The sequence below is a fragment of the Garra rufa genome, chromosome 7 (genome assembly GCF_049309525.1).
Source record: "Garra rufa chromosome 7, GarRuf1.0, whole genome shotgun sequence".
Classification (NCBI taxonomy): Eukaryota; Metazoa; Chordata; class Actinopteri; order Cypriniformes; family Cyprinidae; genus Garra; species Garra rufa.
In genome coordinates this window covers 16,053,644-16,072,788 of record NC_133367.1, presented here as the reverse complement: position 1 = coordinate 16,072,788, position 19,145 = coordinate 16,053,644, and the positions used below count along the sequence as shown (strand labels likewise).

At 34.7% G+C, this 19,145-nt stretch overlaps 1 protein-coding gene and 1 long non-coding RNA gene across 3 annotated transcripts; both read right to left on the bottom strand.

Annotated features, from left to right (window-relative positions):
• Window positions 1-2,967: 2,967 nt before the first annotated feature.
• Window positions 2,968-5,714, bottom strand: LOC141337829 (uncharacterized). The gene is made up of 4 exons (XR_012355792.1): window positions 4,988-5,714; window positions 4,633-4,718; window positions 4,265-4,354; window positions 2,968-3,470 (listed from the first exon to the last, which is right to left on the bottom strand). It is a non-coding gene; the product is annotated as an uncharacterized lncRNA (long non-coding RNA).
• A 5,194-nt stretch (window positions 5,715-10,908) lies between these two features.
• On the bottom strand, window positions 10,909-19,127 carry LOC141337818 (uncharacterized). 2 transcript variants are annotated; one of them, XM_073843407.1, is made up of 6 exons: window positions 18,901-19,127; window positions 16,444-16,776; window positions 15,980-16,327; window positions 12,744-12,860; window positions 12,625-12,650; window positions 10,909-11,757 (listed from the first exon to the last, which is right to left on the bottom strand). In XM_073843407.1, the coding sequence occupies exons 1-6, from the start codon at window positions 18,944-18,946 to the stop codon at window positions 11,746-11,748; spliced, it is 882 nt and encodes a 293-aa protein (XP_073699508.1). In that variant the 5' UTR covers window positions 18,947-19,127; the 3' UTR covers window positions 10,909-11,745. The 2 variants fall into 2 exon arrangements, 1 of the variants encoding a protein (XP_073699508.1); XR_012355788.1 differs by lacking the exon at window positions 10,909-11,757 and adding an exon at window positions 12,956-13,011 and having other exon boundaries at window positions 12,632-12,650.
• Window positions 19,128-19,145: the final 18 nt, after the last annotated feature.

The window sequence follows — 19,145 nt, the reverse complement described above, 5'->3', positions numbered from 1 at the left end:
CAAGGGAATTTCTTTTTACATTTATATTCCCCCCTAACTTCATTAATACTTCATGTTTCATTTAAAATTCTTACATTTGATCTATAAATTCTATTACATAATATGAAATATGAACAACGATTATGAATTATGAATTAAATAATGTTAGGATTGTTTTGAGAGTATTGTTGAGATTGTTTTAAGTATATTTTTTTATATACACAATAAATTATGGGGAGGATTATACTTTTAAACCAAATTAAAACACCAGTATGTGATGGCAAGTGTCTAATGAGTGAGCTGTTCAACCATTCGTTGTTCGATTCAGTTCGACTGATTTATCAGATGTTTGTGCATTGGATAATGAAACTTTGACTCAACTGATTTGTTCAAGACAAATTACAAAGCAAATTATTCAGCAATGAATCGTATAGTTGCTCTGAAATGTGCTTTGGGTTAGCTGTCTTTGAAATTATTTTTGCTGCTGAAATAGAACTGAACGCTGAATGATTTTCCGCAATCTCTCATGAAATCTGCCGGGTTTTTTTTCTGTAGAGCCGTTTTGAACTTACTGTTTGAATGCATTCATTTACTTAATTCTTGGACTGAAAAGTTTAAAGGGGTTCACCAGTTTAAAGATACTACTTCAAGGTATTGTTTTCTTTGTAGTGCACTGATTTAAATTGGTAATCAATAATTATTTTTTCATCTGCGCGCCTTCTCTGACAGAGCGGGCGTGGGCACATATTTAAAAGGTGTTGTGCCGAATTCTGACCCCCGCCAGATTACTACCCCCCTAGTATTGGTAGGTTTAGGGTTAGGTGTAGGGGAGGGGTTAGGATTAGGCAATCAGGTAGTGCTTTCAACGAGAGGGGGTGATAATTTGGCAGGGGTCGAAAAAAGGCACAACACCGGCGCCACTACCGCATCACATTTCCATCCACCAATTTTTATGCGCATTTTGGAATATCGCATAAAAAATCTCTGGATGGAAACGAGAAAATGAGCATAAATTCTAAAAATGCGCATAAAAAACTTATGCGCACAACTTTGTAAGATAAACTTTTTATCCGACAAGAATAAATGTGCATAAACCACAATGTAAACACTTTTACAGAATTAATTCCTCCATGCGTAGGCTATTAAAAAAAAATCATGCGACTCTGCACTAATAGAACGGGAAAACTCGACTAACCAGCGGACCCATCTTGTCTCACAGCATCAGAAATGTTGTATTGGTCATTCTGAAATGTTTCCTTCACCAGTTTCGTCATTTGCACACCACGTTTTGATAGTAATAAAACTAATTTAGTTCAGTTAGAGAAACAGTGCAATTAAAAACTGAACACAGCTGCTCAACAGTCGCATCACAGATCCGCGGCTGGAGTCGAGTATATTTTGGATTTTTAAAAGGCCTGTTGACTGTTGCCGTTTATCTAAAAGGTGATTTTGGAAGCTCATTAGAAGAACATTCGGTTCTTTATTCCACCGTGTTTGCTGATTTTCAGTAGGCCTATACACTAAGTTATATATAATAAATTAATAATTCTGTGTTTAATATAGACTAAGTGAGTTAGTTGTACTGTTTTGTTGTCGTCCATTCAATCAATTGATGCCGAATTCGAAAGTAAAAGTAAAATGCTCACTGATCCCTTTAATTAATTATATTTATATGAAAATTATTATTTTCAGTGACTTATCCTAGATTTATTAGTGATATTTAGTGGAAATTTGTCAGCAAGTGATCTCTTGTCTTGTTGGATGGAAACGCTGCTTTTTGCGCAAATGTTTTATGCGATGTTCCAGTTTTGCGCATAAATTAAATTCACATTTTTGGATGTAAACATTGCTAGTGTTTTTACTCTGTGTTTATAGGGAATATTTGCATTTATTCACATGCGATGGAATTAGCTGTTCATGTGGTTGAGTGTCGTGATTTTGGTTTGCCTTTTGGTGTTATTTTTTGTTTTTGATGTTTTAATCTGGTTAGGGTACTTGTGTAGCGTTAATGAAGTGTCGAGTCCTGCAATCTATGTGCCGGGGCTCAGCCCCGGACAGCCCCGGCCCAATTTAATCCCTGTATGTACACTGTAAAAAGTTTGCTGTAAATTTTACAGTAACTTACTGGCAGCTGGATGCCAGTAAGTTACTGTAAAAATGTTTACAGTATTAATACTGTAAGTGCATTTACAGTACTAAAAGGTCTTTACTGTAATTTCATTTACAGTATTTGTACTGTAATTTCATTTACAGTATTTTTACTGTAATTTCATTTACATTATTTTTACTGTAATTTCATTTACAGTGTTTTTACTGTATCTTCAATTACAGTATTTTTACTGTATTTTCAATTACAGTATCAGTACTATAGAGTTTATTTTCATTTATTTTAAACATTTTTTACCTGTAAAAACAATCCAATTAACCTACAGCACTGTAATTCAAGATTTTTACCACCCCAACCCCATAAAAATCACAATAACTCATAAGCATTAGTTCTGATAATATTCTTTTTAATTGTTGAACATTTTCTTTTTAAAAGTACAGAGACTTTGTATCATGGCAAACATACACATACTGAAAAGCAAAAATAAGTAAGTACACTACCAGTCATAAGTTTTTGAACACTAAGATTTTTTTTAAAGAATTCTCTTCTGCTTACCAAGCCTGCATTAATTTGATCCAAATTTAATTTATTCCTTTGATCAAAGCTGAATTTTCAGCATCATTACTCGTCTTCAGTATCACATGATCCTTCAGAAATCATTCTAGTATGCTGATAAACATTATTTAATTTTTAGATTTTTTTTAGATTCTTTGATGAATAGAAAGATATTATTTAGCAAGGATGATTTAAATTGATCAAAAGTGATAATAAAGACATTCATAATGTTACAAACTATTTCTGTTTCAGATAAATGCTGTTTATCTGAACTTTATATTTATCAAAGAAACCTGAAAAAAAAAAAAAGTATTTTAGCATTATAATAATTTCAGCAACATCATAATAATAGTTTTTGAGCAGAAAATCAAATTATTAGAATGATTTCTGAAGGATCATGTGACTGCAGTAATGATGCTAAAAATTAAGGTTTGATCACAGCAATAAATTACATTTTAAAATATATTCAAAAAGAAAACAGTTATTTTAAATAATAAAAATGGTTCAAAAGTGTACTGTGTTTGCTGTACTTTGGATCAAATGAATGCAGGCTTAGTGAGCAGAAGAGACCTTCTTTAAAAACATTTAAAATCTTACTGTTCAAAAGCTTTGTCTGGTAGTGTAAATAAAATAAAATCATACAGTAAAAATGTGTTTGTGTTGTGTTACATTTTAGTAGTTTTGAGTCAAAGTTGACAAGCTCTCTGATGAGAAACGGCAGAATGGGATTCAGGCTGATGCTTGTTGTTTGCACCCTCTTTCCAGAAGTCCATCTGATCTGTGACTGTCAATGCATTTGCTGCCACAAAGGTTGACTGTCTGAACAAACCTGCAAGCACAAGAAAAACAGTGTTTAAAGAATTTGCCTCAACTGTCAAACTTGGTGCTGTATGCATTTAAAAAAAAAAATGATATACTACATACGAACGCAGTAGTAAGAAAAAAAACTGAAGAAACTTTTTCTTGAAATTTTTTATAAAGAATTTTATGAATGGGTCAGTAAGTCACTGATTCTAGGTGTTTAAAAAAGGTAAATTCATTCAGTAATGAAACACTGCTGTGTGCAGAGATGCACAACATGGCTTTGTTAAGAACCGTTTTTACTAAATGGAGCAAAAAGACAATACTTTCTTCATGATTTAAATCACTTAATATTACATTCTTGTTTATTGAATTTTGTTGCCCTGACACTCAAAAGTCTGCCACAGACCATGCTAAATGCTAACCAATCTGTTCATATAAACATTCTAAACGTGTGTTTCCTAGAAAGTCTGTGCATATAATAAGCCTACTATGATTAAAAATCTCTAATTGTTGCTTTACAGTAACAATAATCTAAATTGACAGACGGTAAGATTGCTATTATGAATTTAAAGGTTACAGTAAGTTAAAGATACCTGAAGCAGCTGCATTTTGCTGTTTAAATGCTGGTTTAATAGAAATAATTTTAATGTGCATGCAAACTCAATCTTGATGTGACAAGACATGGTAATAAAAAACATTCCCCGGAAATAAATACCTTTCAAATGTGTACTTTAAATACAATATAACTTGCTTAGGATAAAAGCATCTGAAAAATGCATGAATGTAAATGCAATGTAAAACAAAAATGTTTTGGGTTACCTGATTCTGCATGTCTGTAAAATGGACAGCTGGCTGTATGATGATTCTGCATCTGATGGTCAGCATCCAGTTAGTGCTTGGAGAAATCTCCTGTAACAGACAGTGTCACAACACCCTTTTAGTGTTACTATAGTTTATGATCAGAAAAGACAACTACTGTACAGTAATAAAATCTACATTTTTAATAAAATAAACATTTATAATATTTATTAGCAAAACTTGTTATATTAATATATTGCTAGCCCGTTACTCTCTTTAAAAAGTTAACCTGTTCTGCAAGTCAGTGGAGAACAGCAGCCTGTGGCTAATTTGGCTAATTTAGTAACGTTAACATTAACTTAGTTAAATTGATGAAAGGGGAAGCTCACCTGTTGTTTGCACCGCGACGACGGCAATCACCAGAAAAGACTCTAATACACCTCCGATGCAGACGACATGACCACGAGACCACAAACTTGAAAATAAAACACAAAAGATGCAGTTAACCGCGGTGTTCAGTTTTACCTCAGTGTTTCATGTTAGCGCGCTGTTTATGTCACGTCTGTCACTGAAGGGACCGTCTATAAAGTTACATACGACATTCATACACACATTTCTTACTTAAACATCATTTGAAGAGAATTACCTTGCCAGCTATAAAGAGGCAGCGTTTAAAAGATATTATGCTGCTCTGTGACTAACGTTAAGTTTGTCAACTTCGGCTTACTGACATTATTAGCTTACCAGTTCATTATCGTCGATACTATGGCAGTCATTCACAGAAGAAGATCCAAAATACACCTCCGCGCTCCGACGTTACAGACGACATCCAGACCAGAAACTTGAAAATGACAAGCAAAAGAAGGGCTTGAAAATACAGTTTAAAATCTCCACAGAAACAGTGGTGTTGCTTAACGCACTTTACCTCAGTATTTCACCTCAGTTTGCTGTTAAGCTTGAGTAAGGGCTCGTCAGACGAACTAACTTGCATTAAAGGGCAGCACAATATACAAACGTGTTTCTCAGTTTAAATAAAGTTTATTTCGACTAATATAGGTCACCTTAATTTACTCACCAGTCCATGTTTTCACCGTTATGGCGGCGCCCCGGCCGTCAGTCAGAAAAAAAAGGCTACCGACAGGAAAAACACGATGAATATTGTTAGTTTGCTGTTAACAAGTGAAAACAAATTAAAATTGTTCAGTTTTTCATAAAACAGAAATAATATACTAACCTTTTTGTCGAGTTATTGATGCAACATTTCTCTTTTGTCCTTTTTACCGCCACTTCCTCTCAACAGGAGAAAAAAAAATCTCCCTTGCCATTGGTCAATTTTTCGCGGGCAAGTTCACTACTGTAAACGGATTTACAGTAGTGGAGAATTACAGTAGTGATCATATATTTTCCCATAATCCTTTGCAGTTTACAGTAAAATACTGTATATACATTTTACAGTATCTTACTGTAGATATTACAGTAAAATACTGTTCAAATTACAAAAATCGGTTACAGTGTAGTGAAGTAAAAAGTACGATCTTATGCTTTGGAATGTATTGAAGTAAAAGTAAAAGTTACTCAAAATAAAACTACTCCAGTAAAGTACAGATACTTGAAAAATTATGGAGCTCATATTATGACAAAACTTTTTGAATTTGAATTGTACAAATTTGAATTATTGACAAGTGTCCTTTCACAAAACTGAATATTATATGGTATTTAACATAGTTCTGAATTCGATTTTTTTACAACTTGAATATTGAACATTTGAAATTGAACACAACTGAATTTTCAAATCGCAGATTTTCAAATAGACATGTATTTTCAAACAGCAGATTTTTGTTCTGATTTCTAAGACTTAAATATTCAGTTTTTAAAATACAACTTCAAGTTTTCAAGATGAAAAAAAATTCGGAACATCAAATTCAGTGTTCAAAATTCAAAGCGCAGAAATTCAGATCGTACAGAAAGTAGGTCAGAGGTTATGCACAGGGAAGAGTAGATGATCTATGAAAAGTCGAATGAAGCATTTAATTTCGTGGGAACATCATATTAACTCGTGGGAGCGTGATAATATGTCGTGGCCACAAGATGGCAGTGTATACATAGTTATACGGCATATACCCACTTCTTTATCAGTCGGCTTTGCGTAAAACGAAACTGAAAGCAAAACGCGCACGCGTATTCAAAGGCAATTTTAATACCCGATGTTTGGAGAGCGACTCCCCAACAAATTAGACTACATACATATCTAGGCTGTTATTAGTATGCGGGCTATAAAATGTTGTGTTAGTTGTCTATAGCTTTGTATCATACTTGAGATCTCTTGACTTCAGGTTCTGAAAGTTTTGCCGACGATGAATTTTTACTGGAAGTGCAGATTAAAGGGTGAATATAACATATTTCATTTCGGCTTATTGATAAACTAATACATTTTTATAGTTAAGGAATAAATCATTCATGCAGTTTTATTTGAAACACAATGAACACAACATGCTCATTTATTGTCACAAACTGGGGTAAATACATTAATAAAGTAAAAACTTAATTGGCATAATTGTCAGGCGTTTACAGTATTTGCAAAATATTTTAGCATATTAATAATACTAGCATAATTATACAGAGAGTTAATTAAAGCACTACACGAACTGAAAGGGAAATAAGCATATAAAACAATAAATATAGCCCATAAATATAGCCCTAACCAGTTAATATAATTATTATAAAATTAGGCCTATTGTATTAGCCTACTGTTTAATAATTATAATATACAAATATGAAATATAAAGAACCGATCCGTTAACAGGCAAGCGGTGCTCCTGCAGCCAAAATACTGCCACTTACGTCTCTTTGCGTCAGGCGCCGCCAGAGATAAAAATATGTTATGTCCTTTAACCAGATTTTTAACAACAAATAGAACATTTGTCGGTAGTGTTGAAAACGAAGATCATGTAATGGAATTCTCCTAGTATGATCAATAATAATAATAAAAAAAAAATTACAGAGATGTGCCTGACATGAAGACTATTCATGGGACTATGAATTATAAATAGAAGAACACATATAGTACATTTCTGTTGTGTTTATTTTTAATGAAATCAAATGTGATCTTGTTGTTTGCAACTATAGCAATGTCTTTCCCAAAAAAGCACAAATCACTTCAGGCCTTTTCAAACGGGACGCGGCAGTCGCGAGTGTCTAGTTCATTTTCAATGGGAGCGGCGCGGAGGCGAAGTGCAAGTTGTGCTCCTGCACCCAAAATCCTGCCGCTTTTTGCTTTTTGTGAGCGGCAGCGTCCGCACTGTGAACACCGCCTCAACTGCACAAAACCCTTCCACTACAAGAGAAGGCAGCAGCCGCACGGCGATTCCGGCATGTCATTATCTTTACAAAAAGATCTTGTTGCCATGACATATCATACTCCCACGAGTTAATATGACGTTCCCACAAGATAATATATTGTGGCCACGGCGTATTATCACGTACCCACGAGTTAATATGTTGTGACCACGGCAAAACTAGCCTAAGTGAACCAAACATGCCCCCTCTCGGTCACAGTGAAAGCTTCGTTCGACTTTTCGTAGATCATCTACTCTTCCCTGTGCATAACCTCTGACCTACTTTCTGTACGATCTGAATTTCTGCGCTTTGAATTTTGAACACTGAATTTGATGTTCCGAATTTTTTTTCATCTTGAAAACTTGAAGTTGTATTTTTAAAAACTGAATATTTGAAGTCTTAGAAATCAGAACAAAAATCTGCTGTTTGAAAATACGTGTCTATTTGAAAATCTGCGATTTGAAAATTCAGTTGTGTTCAATTTCAAATGTTCAATATTCAAGTTTTAAAAAAATCGAATTCAGAACTATGTTAAATACCATATAATATTCAGTTTTTTTAAATGACACTTGTCAATAATTCAAATTTGTACAATTCAAATTCAAAAAGTTTTGTCATAATATGAGCTCCATAAAAAATGTACTTCAGTACAGTAACGAATTACAACTACTTCGTTACTGTCCACCACTGCTTAGACTGCAATTCATCGACTGGCCACTAGAGACTGGCTGCAACATGTTAAAATGCCCATCTTTACAGCAGAAAAAAAATATGTTAATAGCCTGGTACAAAAAGTGGTTTTGGTTTATATACTACTTCCATATTTTTGTCCAGTCTATGGTTGGGAAACGCTGGTCTAGGGGTTTGATCGGTGTCTCTTTGGACAGATCTGATCGGGAACTTTTCAGACATAAGACACATTACGGTACGTGATGATGTAATCGCCCATCAATACAAACATGTTAAGGCAAAACTAGCAGTAACCGCACCATTCAACTCCATTGCAGACATTCATCATTCCATCTGTAATATATTGTAATGCCGCAGAGCACTACAAGTGCTCCAACAAGTATACTATAATATACAAAAAAAAAAAAAAAAAAAAAAAAAGATGCGGTTCCTATACCGATACCGGTATTACGAATTAAAAATAATTGCAGTTTTACCAGGCTCCAATATTTATGTTCAGTATTTTCACTTTAATTGCATAGAAAAGGACCTATACATTGCCAAAAGAGTAAAATTACTGAACCTACACATAGGAGCCTGATAAAAATGCTCATTAGATGTACATTTCAGATAGCACTTGTAGGCGTTTGCATCTGAACTCTTCAAATCATCCCCCGTAGAGCTCCATCCACATTTGCCTGACCTGCCTTCTGTGACAGCCAGGTAATGATATTTTTTGCCCTAAACTGACACTGTTTATTACTTCTGTGAAATTAAACCACATAAACCACCCCAATACTGCCAGCCTTACTGAGGCAACAGACTAAGTTAAGCAAGCTAGACTGTCATAAAGTATTTAAATGATAAATTATTGGCATAAAACACCAGTAAAATTAATAAAAGTGCCTCCAAAACTTAAGATCTTTACTGCCCTATCAGCAATTCAAGTGAACAATATTAACAATACTATTCATTTTACAATGAACGATGGTCAGAAGCTAAACAGCTTTAGGGACATAGTTGAACAACAAAATTTTAAACATTGAGTCAGAGAAATATTTAGAGAGAAAATCTCACCTTGAACTAGCTGTCAAAATCCAGATATATTTATGAGAGATAGACTGCCAGTGCCACCTAAGGGGAAATTAACCATTATCAGCAAACAAACAGGGGCAATGATAAAAATGATAATGAAAAAAAAAGTAAAATAGTATTAATGCACTAGAAAACCTTTATTAGATAAATTATCGCAGCTAACAAATATGCAGTTGGTATGGTGGTTTTTAGTGCTGTGCTATGAGGATAGTAGGGTACTTTTGGTGGTTGTTTGCTGGTCAAAAAGCCCACCTTGAACTTGAACTTCGCGGCTGCGTTCCACCAACACACTTGACAACTTCGGTAAATCCCCGCCGCCATTTTAGACTGCGTTTTACACTTCATCAGAAGAGCGAAGTAAGTTTAATCAACACCACAATTCTGGCGGTGGGAGCGAGTCGACTCACTCATGCACTTCAGGCAACTCCACATACCACAATGCAACACGGCTGTGACGCAGATCACGCACAAGTAACTCCCACCTTCAGCAAGACACCCGGTATTAGGAATTTTTAATGTCTGTAGCATGGGTCTACTGTGCACTATGGTTTCACACTTGCTTTCAATTCAACTCAGAAAATCCTAATTTACAAAGTTAAAGGGAGATTTACGTCGGGGAAAGTCGCATACAATCCGTGCGTAAATCCATCATTTAATTTTTTAGTCCATATCCCTTCGATGATAATTTGCAATATTTAAACAAAAAGGACAACGTGCATAAAAGTGCAAGAAAACATATTAGTGAAAGTTAAGTGAGTTTATATAGTTGATCATATTTAAAGGTATAAAAAGATTCAAATCTAATTTGACATGTACAATAGTCATGTTTATTGAATCTAAAATGTATTTATATTGCATATTATCTTTGTATATGTCTATTAATTTAAAATAAAACCTTAATAATTAATAAACCAATAAACTAGGTGTAACAGATTAAGGCATAATAATGAAATTAATCATGTAAAATAATTATAATAAAATGCTTTATCTTTAAAAATGTTTTACTACGTAGTGACCTTTGAGTGACTTTATGTCAGTGATAGTGTCATTTTGCTCAAAGCTCATTGTTAGTTACTTTCCTGATGAACACCTCTAAAAGCCAAACCACTTTCATGGTACCCAAAACCCAGAGTTAGTGCAAGCTAAACTGAAATATGCCTGGATAGCCAGCTAAACTGGATTCGTGGTTCAGGCCCCTGGTCTTTTGTAAACTGCTCAGCATATGACTATTAAAAAAAAAAACAGGCAGTGCAAAGACACTTTGAGGCACCAATGAGCACCAAACAAAAGACAAATCCAGAAAGGGAAGCTGTGAATAGTAGAATGATTGTATATAATAAAACAAACAAACAAAAAGTAATGTCTTAAAATGATCTTTTAAAAACATAAAGTGGTTGAGACCGGATAAATAAAAACACATCAAGATGTGATGGACAGATGATGTAAAGAACTAGGCCTAATATTTACCTTGAACACCCCATCTTTATCTGCCACCTCACATGTAATGGCAGTGAATTAAATGAAATAAATTACCAGTGAAACAAATTAATCATTACATCATAAAATATATAAAAAGGTTTTTATTCGGTTGGCTGTTACAATCCATAATAAAAATCAGTATTTGAAACAGACTACAAAAGCATGTATAAAACTATTACTCTAGTCAAGAATTTATCAAGTTAGTAGAAAAATATTTGTTCTGTCAGTATAAAAAAAAACTATTTATGAAGAAATTACTTACAACAAAATCTATAGAAGAAATCTATGAAAACAAAATAAAAATCACAAATATGTCAGTATTAATTATTATAAATGCTTAATAAAATACTGGTTTGTTAACTTGTTAACTGCTTAATATTTAATCTGTTTTTTAAACAAGGCATACATGTTTTGATGCTGGTTTAAGATGGTAGTTTGTGCTGGTTTATGCTGGTTATATGCTGGTCAGTGTAACAGTGATGTCTCAGCCTCAGTCTCCTTTTCAGTCTGATTAACTGATTGGCACTACATTAATACAAATGGCTTGAATGACATAGTATCTTAAAAAATACAATTAAAATATCACAAACTTTTTACGAAGAAATGACCCAAAACAAAATCTACAAAAGAAAACTATGAAAACAAATAAAAATCACAAAATATGTCAGTAGTAATTATTACGAATACCTAATACTTGAATACAATACTGGTTTGTAAACTTGTTAATATTCAATCTGTTTTTTGATCACAAGGCATACAAGTTTTGATGCTGGTTTAAGATGGTAGTTTGTGCTGGTTTATGCTGGTCATATCCTGGTGTTACAGTGATGTCTCACTGGCAGCCTCAGTCTCTTTCCCATCAGGGGACGTCTCGTCAGCATTGTCCATCAACTTAGGGTCAGAAAGATTAGGGGACGAGTCTTTTAAAGACCCGACTGTAATAAAACACAGATTCACAGAAGGTAAATGAAGATGATTCAGTTACACACTATGCTTTTTCTTAATGCACAGACAACAATCTTCCTAAATAATTAACACAATGTCCTTAATGTGGGTTAAACATCAATAGGGACTTTAAGCAGCAACCACTGATGCAACGGCAATCGCTCTAACTGCTACTTCCTGATGATCTACAACACAAATGTGACAGAGATAGGTAAATGTTATGTTTTATGGTATACCATTGTTATTCCATCAGTATACAATTCTACCATTAGTCTTTCATTTAATCTGCGTTAATGCGTTTTAAACTTAAGATCATTTTAATGATTTTTCAAATGGCAACAGCACCTCAGGTATCACTGAGAATAGAGATAATGCGAAGCGAACAATGTAAGCATTGCCTACACATCCTCCTCATAATCCAACATTTGTACATATGCCATGTTGCGCAGTTTACGGTTACTTAGTAATTTTTTTACGTTGCTGGCTACCATGATGTAAAAGCTTATCTCTGGTCATTATAGCTATTCCATTCCCAGATGTTGCTTGAAGTCCCTAACGATTCTTTTAAAGAAACTTCAGTCTGATCAACTGAATCACACTGTCACTATATTAATACAAATGGCCTGAGTGAGCTAGTATCTTAAAAATTACAATTAAAATATCACAAACTATTTATGAAGAAATGACCTGAAACTAAATCTATAAAAATCACAAATTATGAATATTATGAATACTTATTTCAAACACAGATTTATAATTTTGCACTTGAAAATTCACATAAATTACTAAACAACTTGCACATCAAAAGTGCTTGGAATATGGAGAGCACTCTGTACTCAGTGTACATAGTATCTCACCTGATCACTGGATTGTGCCGTGATGTCTGTTTGAACAATAACAGAACTCAATTAAACACACATTACTTTTGTTAATGAGTCAAAATATACTTCTTAAATCATCTGTATGTAACACTCACAATTTTGTCCTGCTTGATGACGCTTGCGATAATAAATCACACCAGCAGCTGCAGTCATGAACAACAGAACACTACCAACACATACTCCTGCTATAACAGCTGAAGACAGACCTGAATCTGAAACAGATAAAGACAGACAACCATCAAAACTAGATTGAGAATGATAATCGGTAGTTACATAAATGTTGCATCAAGTGATATCAACTGCTCACCCTCCGAAATTAGTCACACAGTCACATGACCAAAACTGATAGAGGAGGGAAGCGTTCTGGAGAGCAGAACAGGCAAAGTGAAAAATAAAAACCATGTATTAAAATGATGACAGCATTGACCAAGTGGATAAACAGAGATTGGCTTAACCCTATTACTTTTATCATGGTAAGTCTTAAAGTTAATTGTGATTAACACTAAGGGTTTTCACTGATATCAACAGTTTATTTCTAACTTAGCCTCCCAGCCTAGTTATTGGGTTTTTCACTTCATCCTCTGTTTATTCAGACGAGCATGTTATGTCCAGGGGCATATTGCAGGCATTAGTAGGATTTTGTATATACCCATCTGAATGTCTTATTTACTGATGCTTTTCAAATTATATGCCATTTATATAAGTCAGATATAAGTCAGAAGTCACTATTGCTAAGCACAGGCCTTAATGGGCTAAAAATAATATTATTTTTTATAAATGGGAGTGCATAGGAGTGACAACTGCATTCTATAACTAAACTCTTACCAGTAATGTCATGTAATGTAATGTAATGTAGTGAAGATATTGTGTGTGAACAAACAAAATAAATAAATAAAAAACTGAACTGCACGACCAATTTTCTGTAATGTCTTAAAGTGAAATTATCTTTAGATACACAAAGCATTACTCATCATAATTGCATTGTTTGACTAGTACCCACTGAATTGAAGAGCTCTGTAATTAAATTATTACTAGTAACAATTCCAATTCAACAGCTCTACACTCTTAAAAATAAAGGTTCCAAAATGGTGCTTTTGCAGTGGTGCCATAGAGAAACCATTTTTGGTTCCCCAAAGAACCTTTTAAAGAACCATTTTGAAAAACATTTTTAAGATCTAAAGAACCTTTTCTGTGTTTGAAAGGTTCCATGCATGTTTAAGGTTCTTTATAGAACCATGATGCCAATAAAGAACCTTGTTTTTATACATGTTGAGGGGCATTGGCCCAAACCAAGAAATGGGGCACTAAGGGGGTTGGTGCTTGTTAATACAAATGATCCAGTTGTTACAAATATACAATTAAAAGAGAGGACTGCACAATAATTTCACAAATTATTATAAATGTTTTGATAAGAGTGGCCTCTCCCTAACTCTCAGAGCCTGTTTCTACCTCATCTTCAATTGAAGTATTAGCAGTTTAATTTAATATTTCTGCATAAATCTGTATTATATAGTAATAAACAACTCTTTTAAGAATTTATACACCTACTATTAATATGGTTTTAATGAAATAATATAAATTTGATGTGTTATTGACTACGTTATTGATTCAGGGAACGTTCCCTGCAGGTTATTTTTTGGTTTAATTTTATAACCTAAAAAGAATCTTCCCTACCTACAGAGAACAATCCCAGAAAGTTCCCAGCAGGTTATTTTTAGGATATTTATTTATTTATTTTCCCAGTAGGTTCCACCGAACATTCCCCTAAATTAAAAGGAAATGTTCTATTTCCATTAAGAAAACTTTCTGGGCTAACCAACAGGGAACCTTCCAGGAACCAAAAAAACATTCATTGTTAGCTGGGTTCTGGGATCTGACGCTATGTAGAAAATAAAATTAATTAAAATGAACTTGATCTTAATTTTAAGGTCAAGTTAAAATGAATGCCAGAGATAACAGCAAATGTCCATCCAGAGCAAGTGATTGTTTGTATTATCAGTTTAACTGATCTTTCTACCCTGGTGCAATGGTTAAAGGGATAGTTCACCCAAAAATGAAAATTTGATGTTTATCTGCTTACCCCCAATGCATCCAAGATGTAGGTTACTTTGTTTCCTCAGAAAAACACAAACGAAGATTTTTAACAAAAACCGGTGCAGTCTGCCAGCCTTATCATGGACATGGATGGGCACCAAACCTTTAAAAGTAAACAAAAACATGCACAGACAAATCCAAATCACACCCTGCGGCTCGTGATGATACATTGATGTCCTAAGACACGAAACGATCGATTTTTGTGAGAAACTGAACAGTATTTATATCATTTTTTACCTTTGATACACAGCCACGTCCATCTGTAATGTGCACGAGTTTGGCATCAGTCACGTCACATGAGCACGTGCTCTGGCGTAGAATACGCAAACGCCGGAAGGGGAAATCAGTGAAAAGTCCCGGATGAGTTTGCGCAAACTAATGTAATCTTTTAGCTTTAAATCGGTTTAAACAATCAGGATACGCGCAAGTAATTACCATTTTGAATAGCCGCTATACCCACAATCTATGTGCACTGTGTAAACAATGAGTGTCGTATTCATGCGACAGATCGCTTCCGGCGTTTGCGTATTCTACGCCAGAGCGCGTGCTCATGTGACGTGACTGATGCCAAACTCGTGCTCATGACAGATGGACGTGGCTGTGTATCAAAGGTAAAAAATGATATAAATACTGTTCAGTTTCTCACAAAAACCGATCGTTTCGTGTCTTAGGACATCAATGTATCATCACGAGTCGCAGGGTGTAATTTGGATTTGTCTGTGCATGTTTTTGTTTACTTTTAAAGGTTTGGTGCCCATTCATGTCCATGATAAGGCTGGCAGACTGCACCGGTTTTCGTTAAAAATCTTCGTTTGTGTTTTTCTGAGGAAACAAAGTAACCTACATCTTGGATGCATTGGGGGTAAGCAGATAAACATCAAATTTTCATTTTTGGGTGAACTATCCCTTTAATGGTGCAATCTAGTGATTAAAAAAATGTTATGAGTTTTGACTCTCTAAACATTAGGCCACGTCCATCCTCATTTTACTTAAGTTACTTGTATATTAATGTTAATAATTTTACATGATTTAAACATTAGACTTGTGACCAGGACTAGCTTGTTGTAACAATAGTTTGTCATTTTGATGCATTGGCAAAGATGATAGGTCTTAATAATATTTGAATACGACTCAATTTTGACCACAATAAACATATTTACTGGGTTGATTTAAATATTTAAAATGTATTTTAAAATTTCTTAATAGAAAATACCTTGAAAGAATACATTTTACTCACCAATTACAGTAAAAAAGAACATTTTCAAGCTGGTGATGCTTAAGTTGTGTTGAATGATGTGTCTGATGATCAGTACTTTATAAACTCCAGTGTCTGTGCTTCTGATGTTCATGATGGTCAGAGATCCAGTCTGATGATCTATCGTCAGTCTGTCTTTGAATTTCTCTCTACACAGATCATCTGGACAGATCCTACTCTGATCTCCAGTCATTTCAGCAATGAAAGTGTCATTAAAATACCACATCATCACATCATTTGCGTTTTTTATGACATCAGGGTCTAAAGTAACAGATTTCCCCTCCATCGCTGATATTGTCTTCCTATTACCCAATTCTGCATCAGGAGCATCTGAAACAAACCAACAGCTGCTTGAAAGGTGCTATATATTGCATGTGCTCCATCTTGCATTTTCAGCATGAAACACAACAGTGCTTCAAAGTTGAATGATTCATTTAATGGCTCACCAAGAACATTAATAATGAAGGTCTTCTCACTGATGCTGCTGCTGAAGATCTTGAGTTGATAAAGTCCAGTGTCTGCAGTCTTGATGTTCATGATGGTCAGAGACCCAGTTTGGTTCTCTAGTTTTAGTCTGTCTCTGAACCTCTCATTACCTTCATTACACTGAACATCTGTACAGATCCTGCTGAGATCTCCAGTGACTACAGCTATGCGTGTGTCATTAAAATACCATAAAATCTCTTCCTGTCGTGTTGTTATAACATCACTGTGAAGAGTAATTGAATCTCCCTTCATCACTGACACTGTCACTCTGTCTGTAATAACACTGGAAACACCTGGAGAAAAAGAAAAAAAACTAATTATAAATCAACAAGACAGTGCTAAAATTCCCACTTCCCCTCGTCCTTTTACACATCATAAAGTTTGTTGGTAGATAAATATGTCTGGATTAATTAAATAACTATGAATCCAGACATATTTGTAACTTATATTTAACTTGCTAAGACAGAACTGCATGTGGTCACACTTCATCACAATTTCTCTATACAGCTGGGTTTTCTTTTCAGGACAACCAAGAACCTTGGAGATGTGATTGATAGTTAGTTAAGCTTCACAATGGCCCGGTCCTGTAGATTTGCCATATACACGATTAGAAAAATCTGACTCTTCCAATCAGAGCAGACCACACAACTCTTTGTCCAAGCTCTTGTCCTCTTCAGACTGGACTATTGCAATGCACTACTGGTGGGCCTTCCAGCATGTCCTATAAAACCTCTGAGATAATCTAGAATGCAGCAGTGAGAGTGGTCTCAAGATGACGAAAGCCCACCTCACTTCATCAGATTGCACTGGCTGCCAATAGCTGCTTGCATCAAATTCAAGGTACAGATGCTTGCCTACAAGACAGCCACTGTCTCTGCATCAGTATACCTAAACTGACTAGTTCTGCAAGTGAACGCCATGTTGATGTCATCATGTTCGTCGTATGCGTGCTGTTTTCTTTTCACTTTTGGTTTCTAAATCAATCACATTAAGCATGGATTTAGTGGCTTGTTGAAACACGAGTCGTGTGCAAACCTTTATCCTACAAAGTTTTCGTCAGTTATTTTAGGATGCCTACGGATCGCTGCATTTCTTAAAGATTTCTGCTCATTCAAAATCAGATACTGATTTGAGTGATCCATCAAGCTAGCAAAACAAGCCAATGTTTAACATGTGTAATCTTGCTAAATATGCAGTTATACTACGGGCCGTTGGCATGAATTGTGGGAGAGTGGGGACGGTTGCAACACTTTTTGCATTTCCTTTAGTTTCTCAGAGACTGTTTGTATTAGAAAGTCAAAATTTTAATACAATACAGCCGCATCTGTCAGCTACTCACCCATATTGCTGCAACATGTGTACATATTATAATAAATGTACACTTTACTTAAATAGACAAAGTGAAATGTTGCAACCGTCCCCACAATAGGGGACAGTTGCAACATTCAATAAAATGTAATATAATCATTCTTAAATATAATTTTGCAATTTCTTTATTTTATTTATTCACAGTCACGGTCTTCAATAAGGTACGTTGGCTGTAAAAAAAATTGTAAATTGAAAACATTAAGTAACAAGTAGATTTTTTCTTTACCTATTCACTTAAAAAAGGAGAGATAACTAAATATTAAAGGGGTTCATTAGTATTATCATTCTAAAATTACAATTATGTAATGTTATGGCAAGCTTTTAAATCAGTTTTGTGGTAAGGGACAGCATGTTGGGATGGTTGCAACAGTGTGTTTCAACTGCCCCTAAAGTGATAGCCATGATAAGAATTGGTGTATTAGCTTGACAACGTATCATTGGCACACGCTAGCTATGCCTATTAGAAACTAAGAATGCACAGATTAAAATGTTATGTTTTTACAATGCGTCACACAAACAACAGACACTATGACCACAAATCTAATCTTTAAAAAAATATATTTTTTACCAAGAAAATGATTTTGGGTAGAAGGAATGATCACATGAGACTGATTTCTTCCAGGAAGTATGAGGGGCCAATAAAGCATGTGCAGTATGAATATTATCACTGCATCTTATTCCTGCTTGAAGAAATAAGCAATGTTGCAACTGCCACACGTTGCAACTGTCCCCACTCTCCCCTACTCGTGGTGGAGCGCTTTTGGAGCGAGTGAAAACCATGACGCTCCGAAAATCCGCTTCCTCCATTAAAAAAAAAAAAAAAAATCACACCGCTTCACTCAGCGCTCCGCTACAGCCTATACGCGAAAAGTTGGTCCTTTATCCATTTATAGTGATTTGACCTAAAAGTGATTTAACCTAGAATAACAGAATAAACTAACAAGAATAAAAAAGTAGTTTGTTGTAATACATTACATTTTCGTCATGCACTTCATATGCAGTTAGGAATTTGTTTATAGCAAAGTGAGAGTAACAAATAAAAGTTTTACCTGGTACGACGAATACACACCACATGAGTAAAAGAAGGTAATCCATTTTCACACTTTATTTCACTTGAACTAAAAAAATGAACCAGTCTTAATCTAGTCATCACTATTTCCTCTCTTCGAGCCCCTGCAGTTTCTCACAGTAGCAGCTTTTTTTGAATGGCATACAAATGTTTTCCTTTAACTTTCCACTGCCATTGCCACTCTCATACGGCTCCCGTCTTTTCTTTTTTTTTCTTCCTCTTCTT

Coding starts and splice junctions, on each gene's coding strand:
- LOC141337818 (XM_073843407.1), bottom strand. CDS start 18,946: ATGGATTACCTTCTTTTACTCATGTGGTGTGTATTCGTCGTACCAG. Junction 12,861..15,979: donor GTTCTTTTTTACTGTAATTG/GTGAGTAAAATG, acceptor TATCTGTTTCAG/ATTCAGGTCTGTCTTCAGCT. Junction 12,651..12,743: donor TCATCAAGCAGGACAAAATT/GTGAGTGTTACA, acceptor TTGTTCAAACAG/ACATCACGGCACAATCCAGT.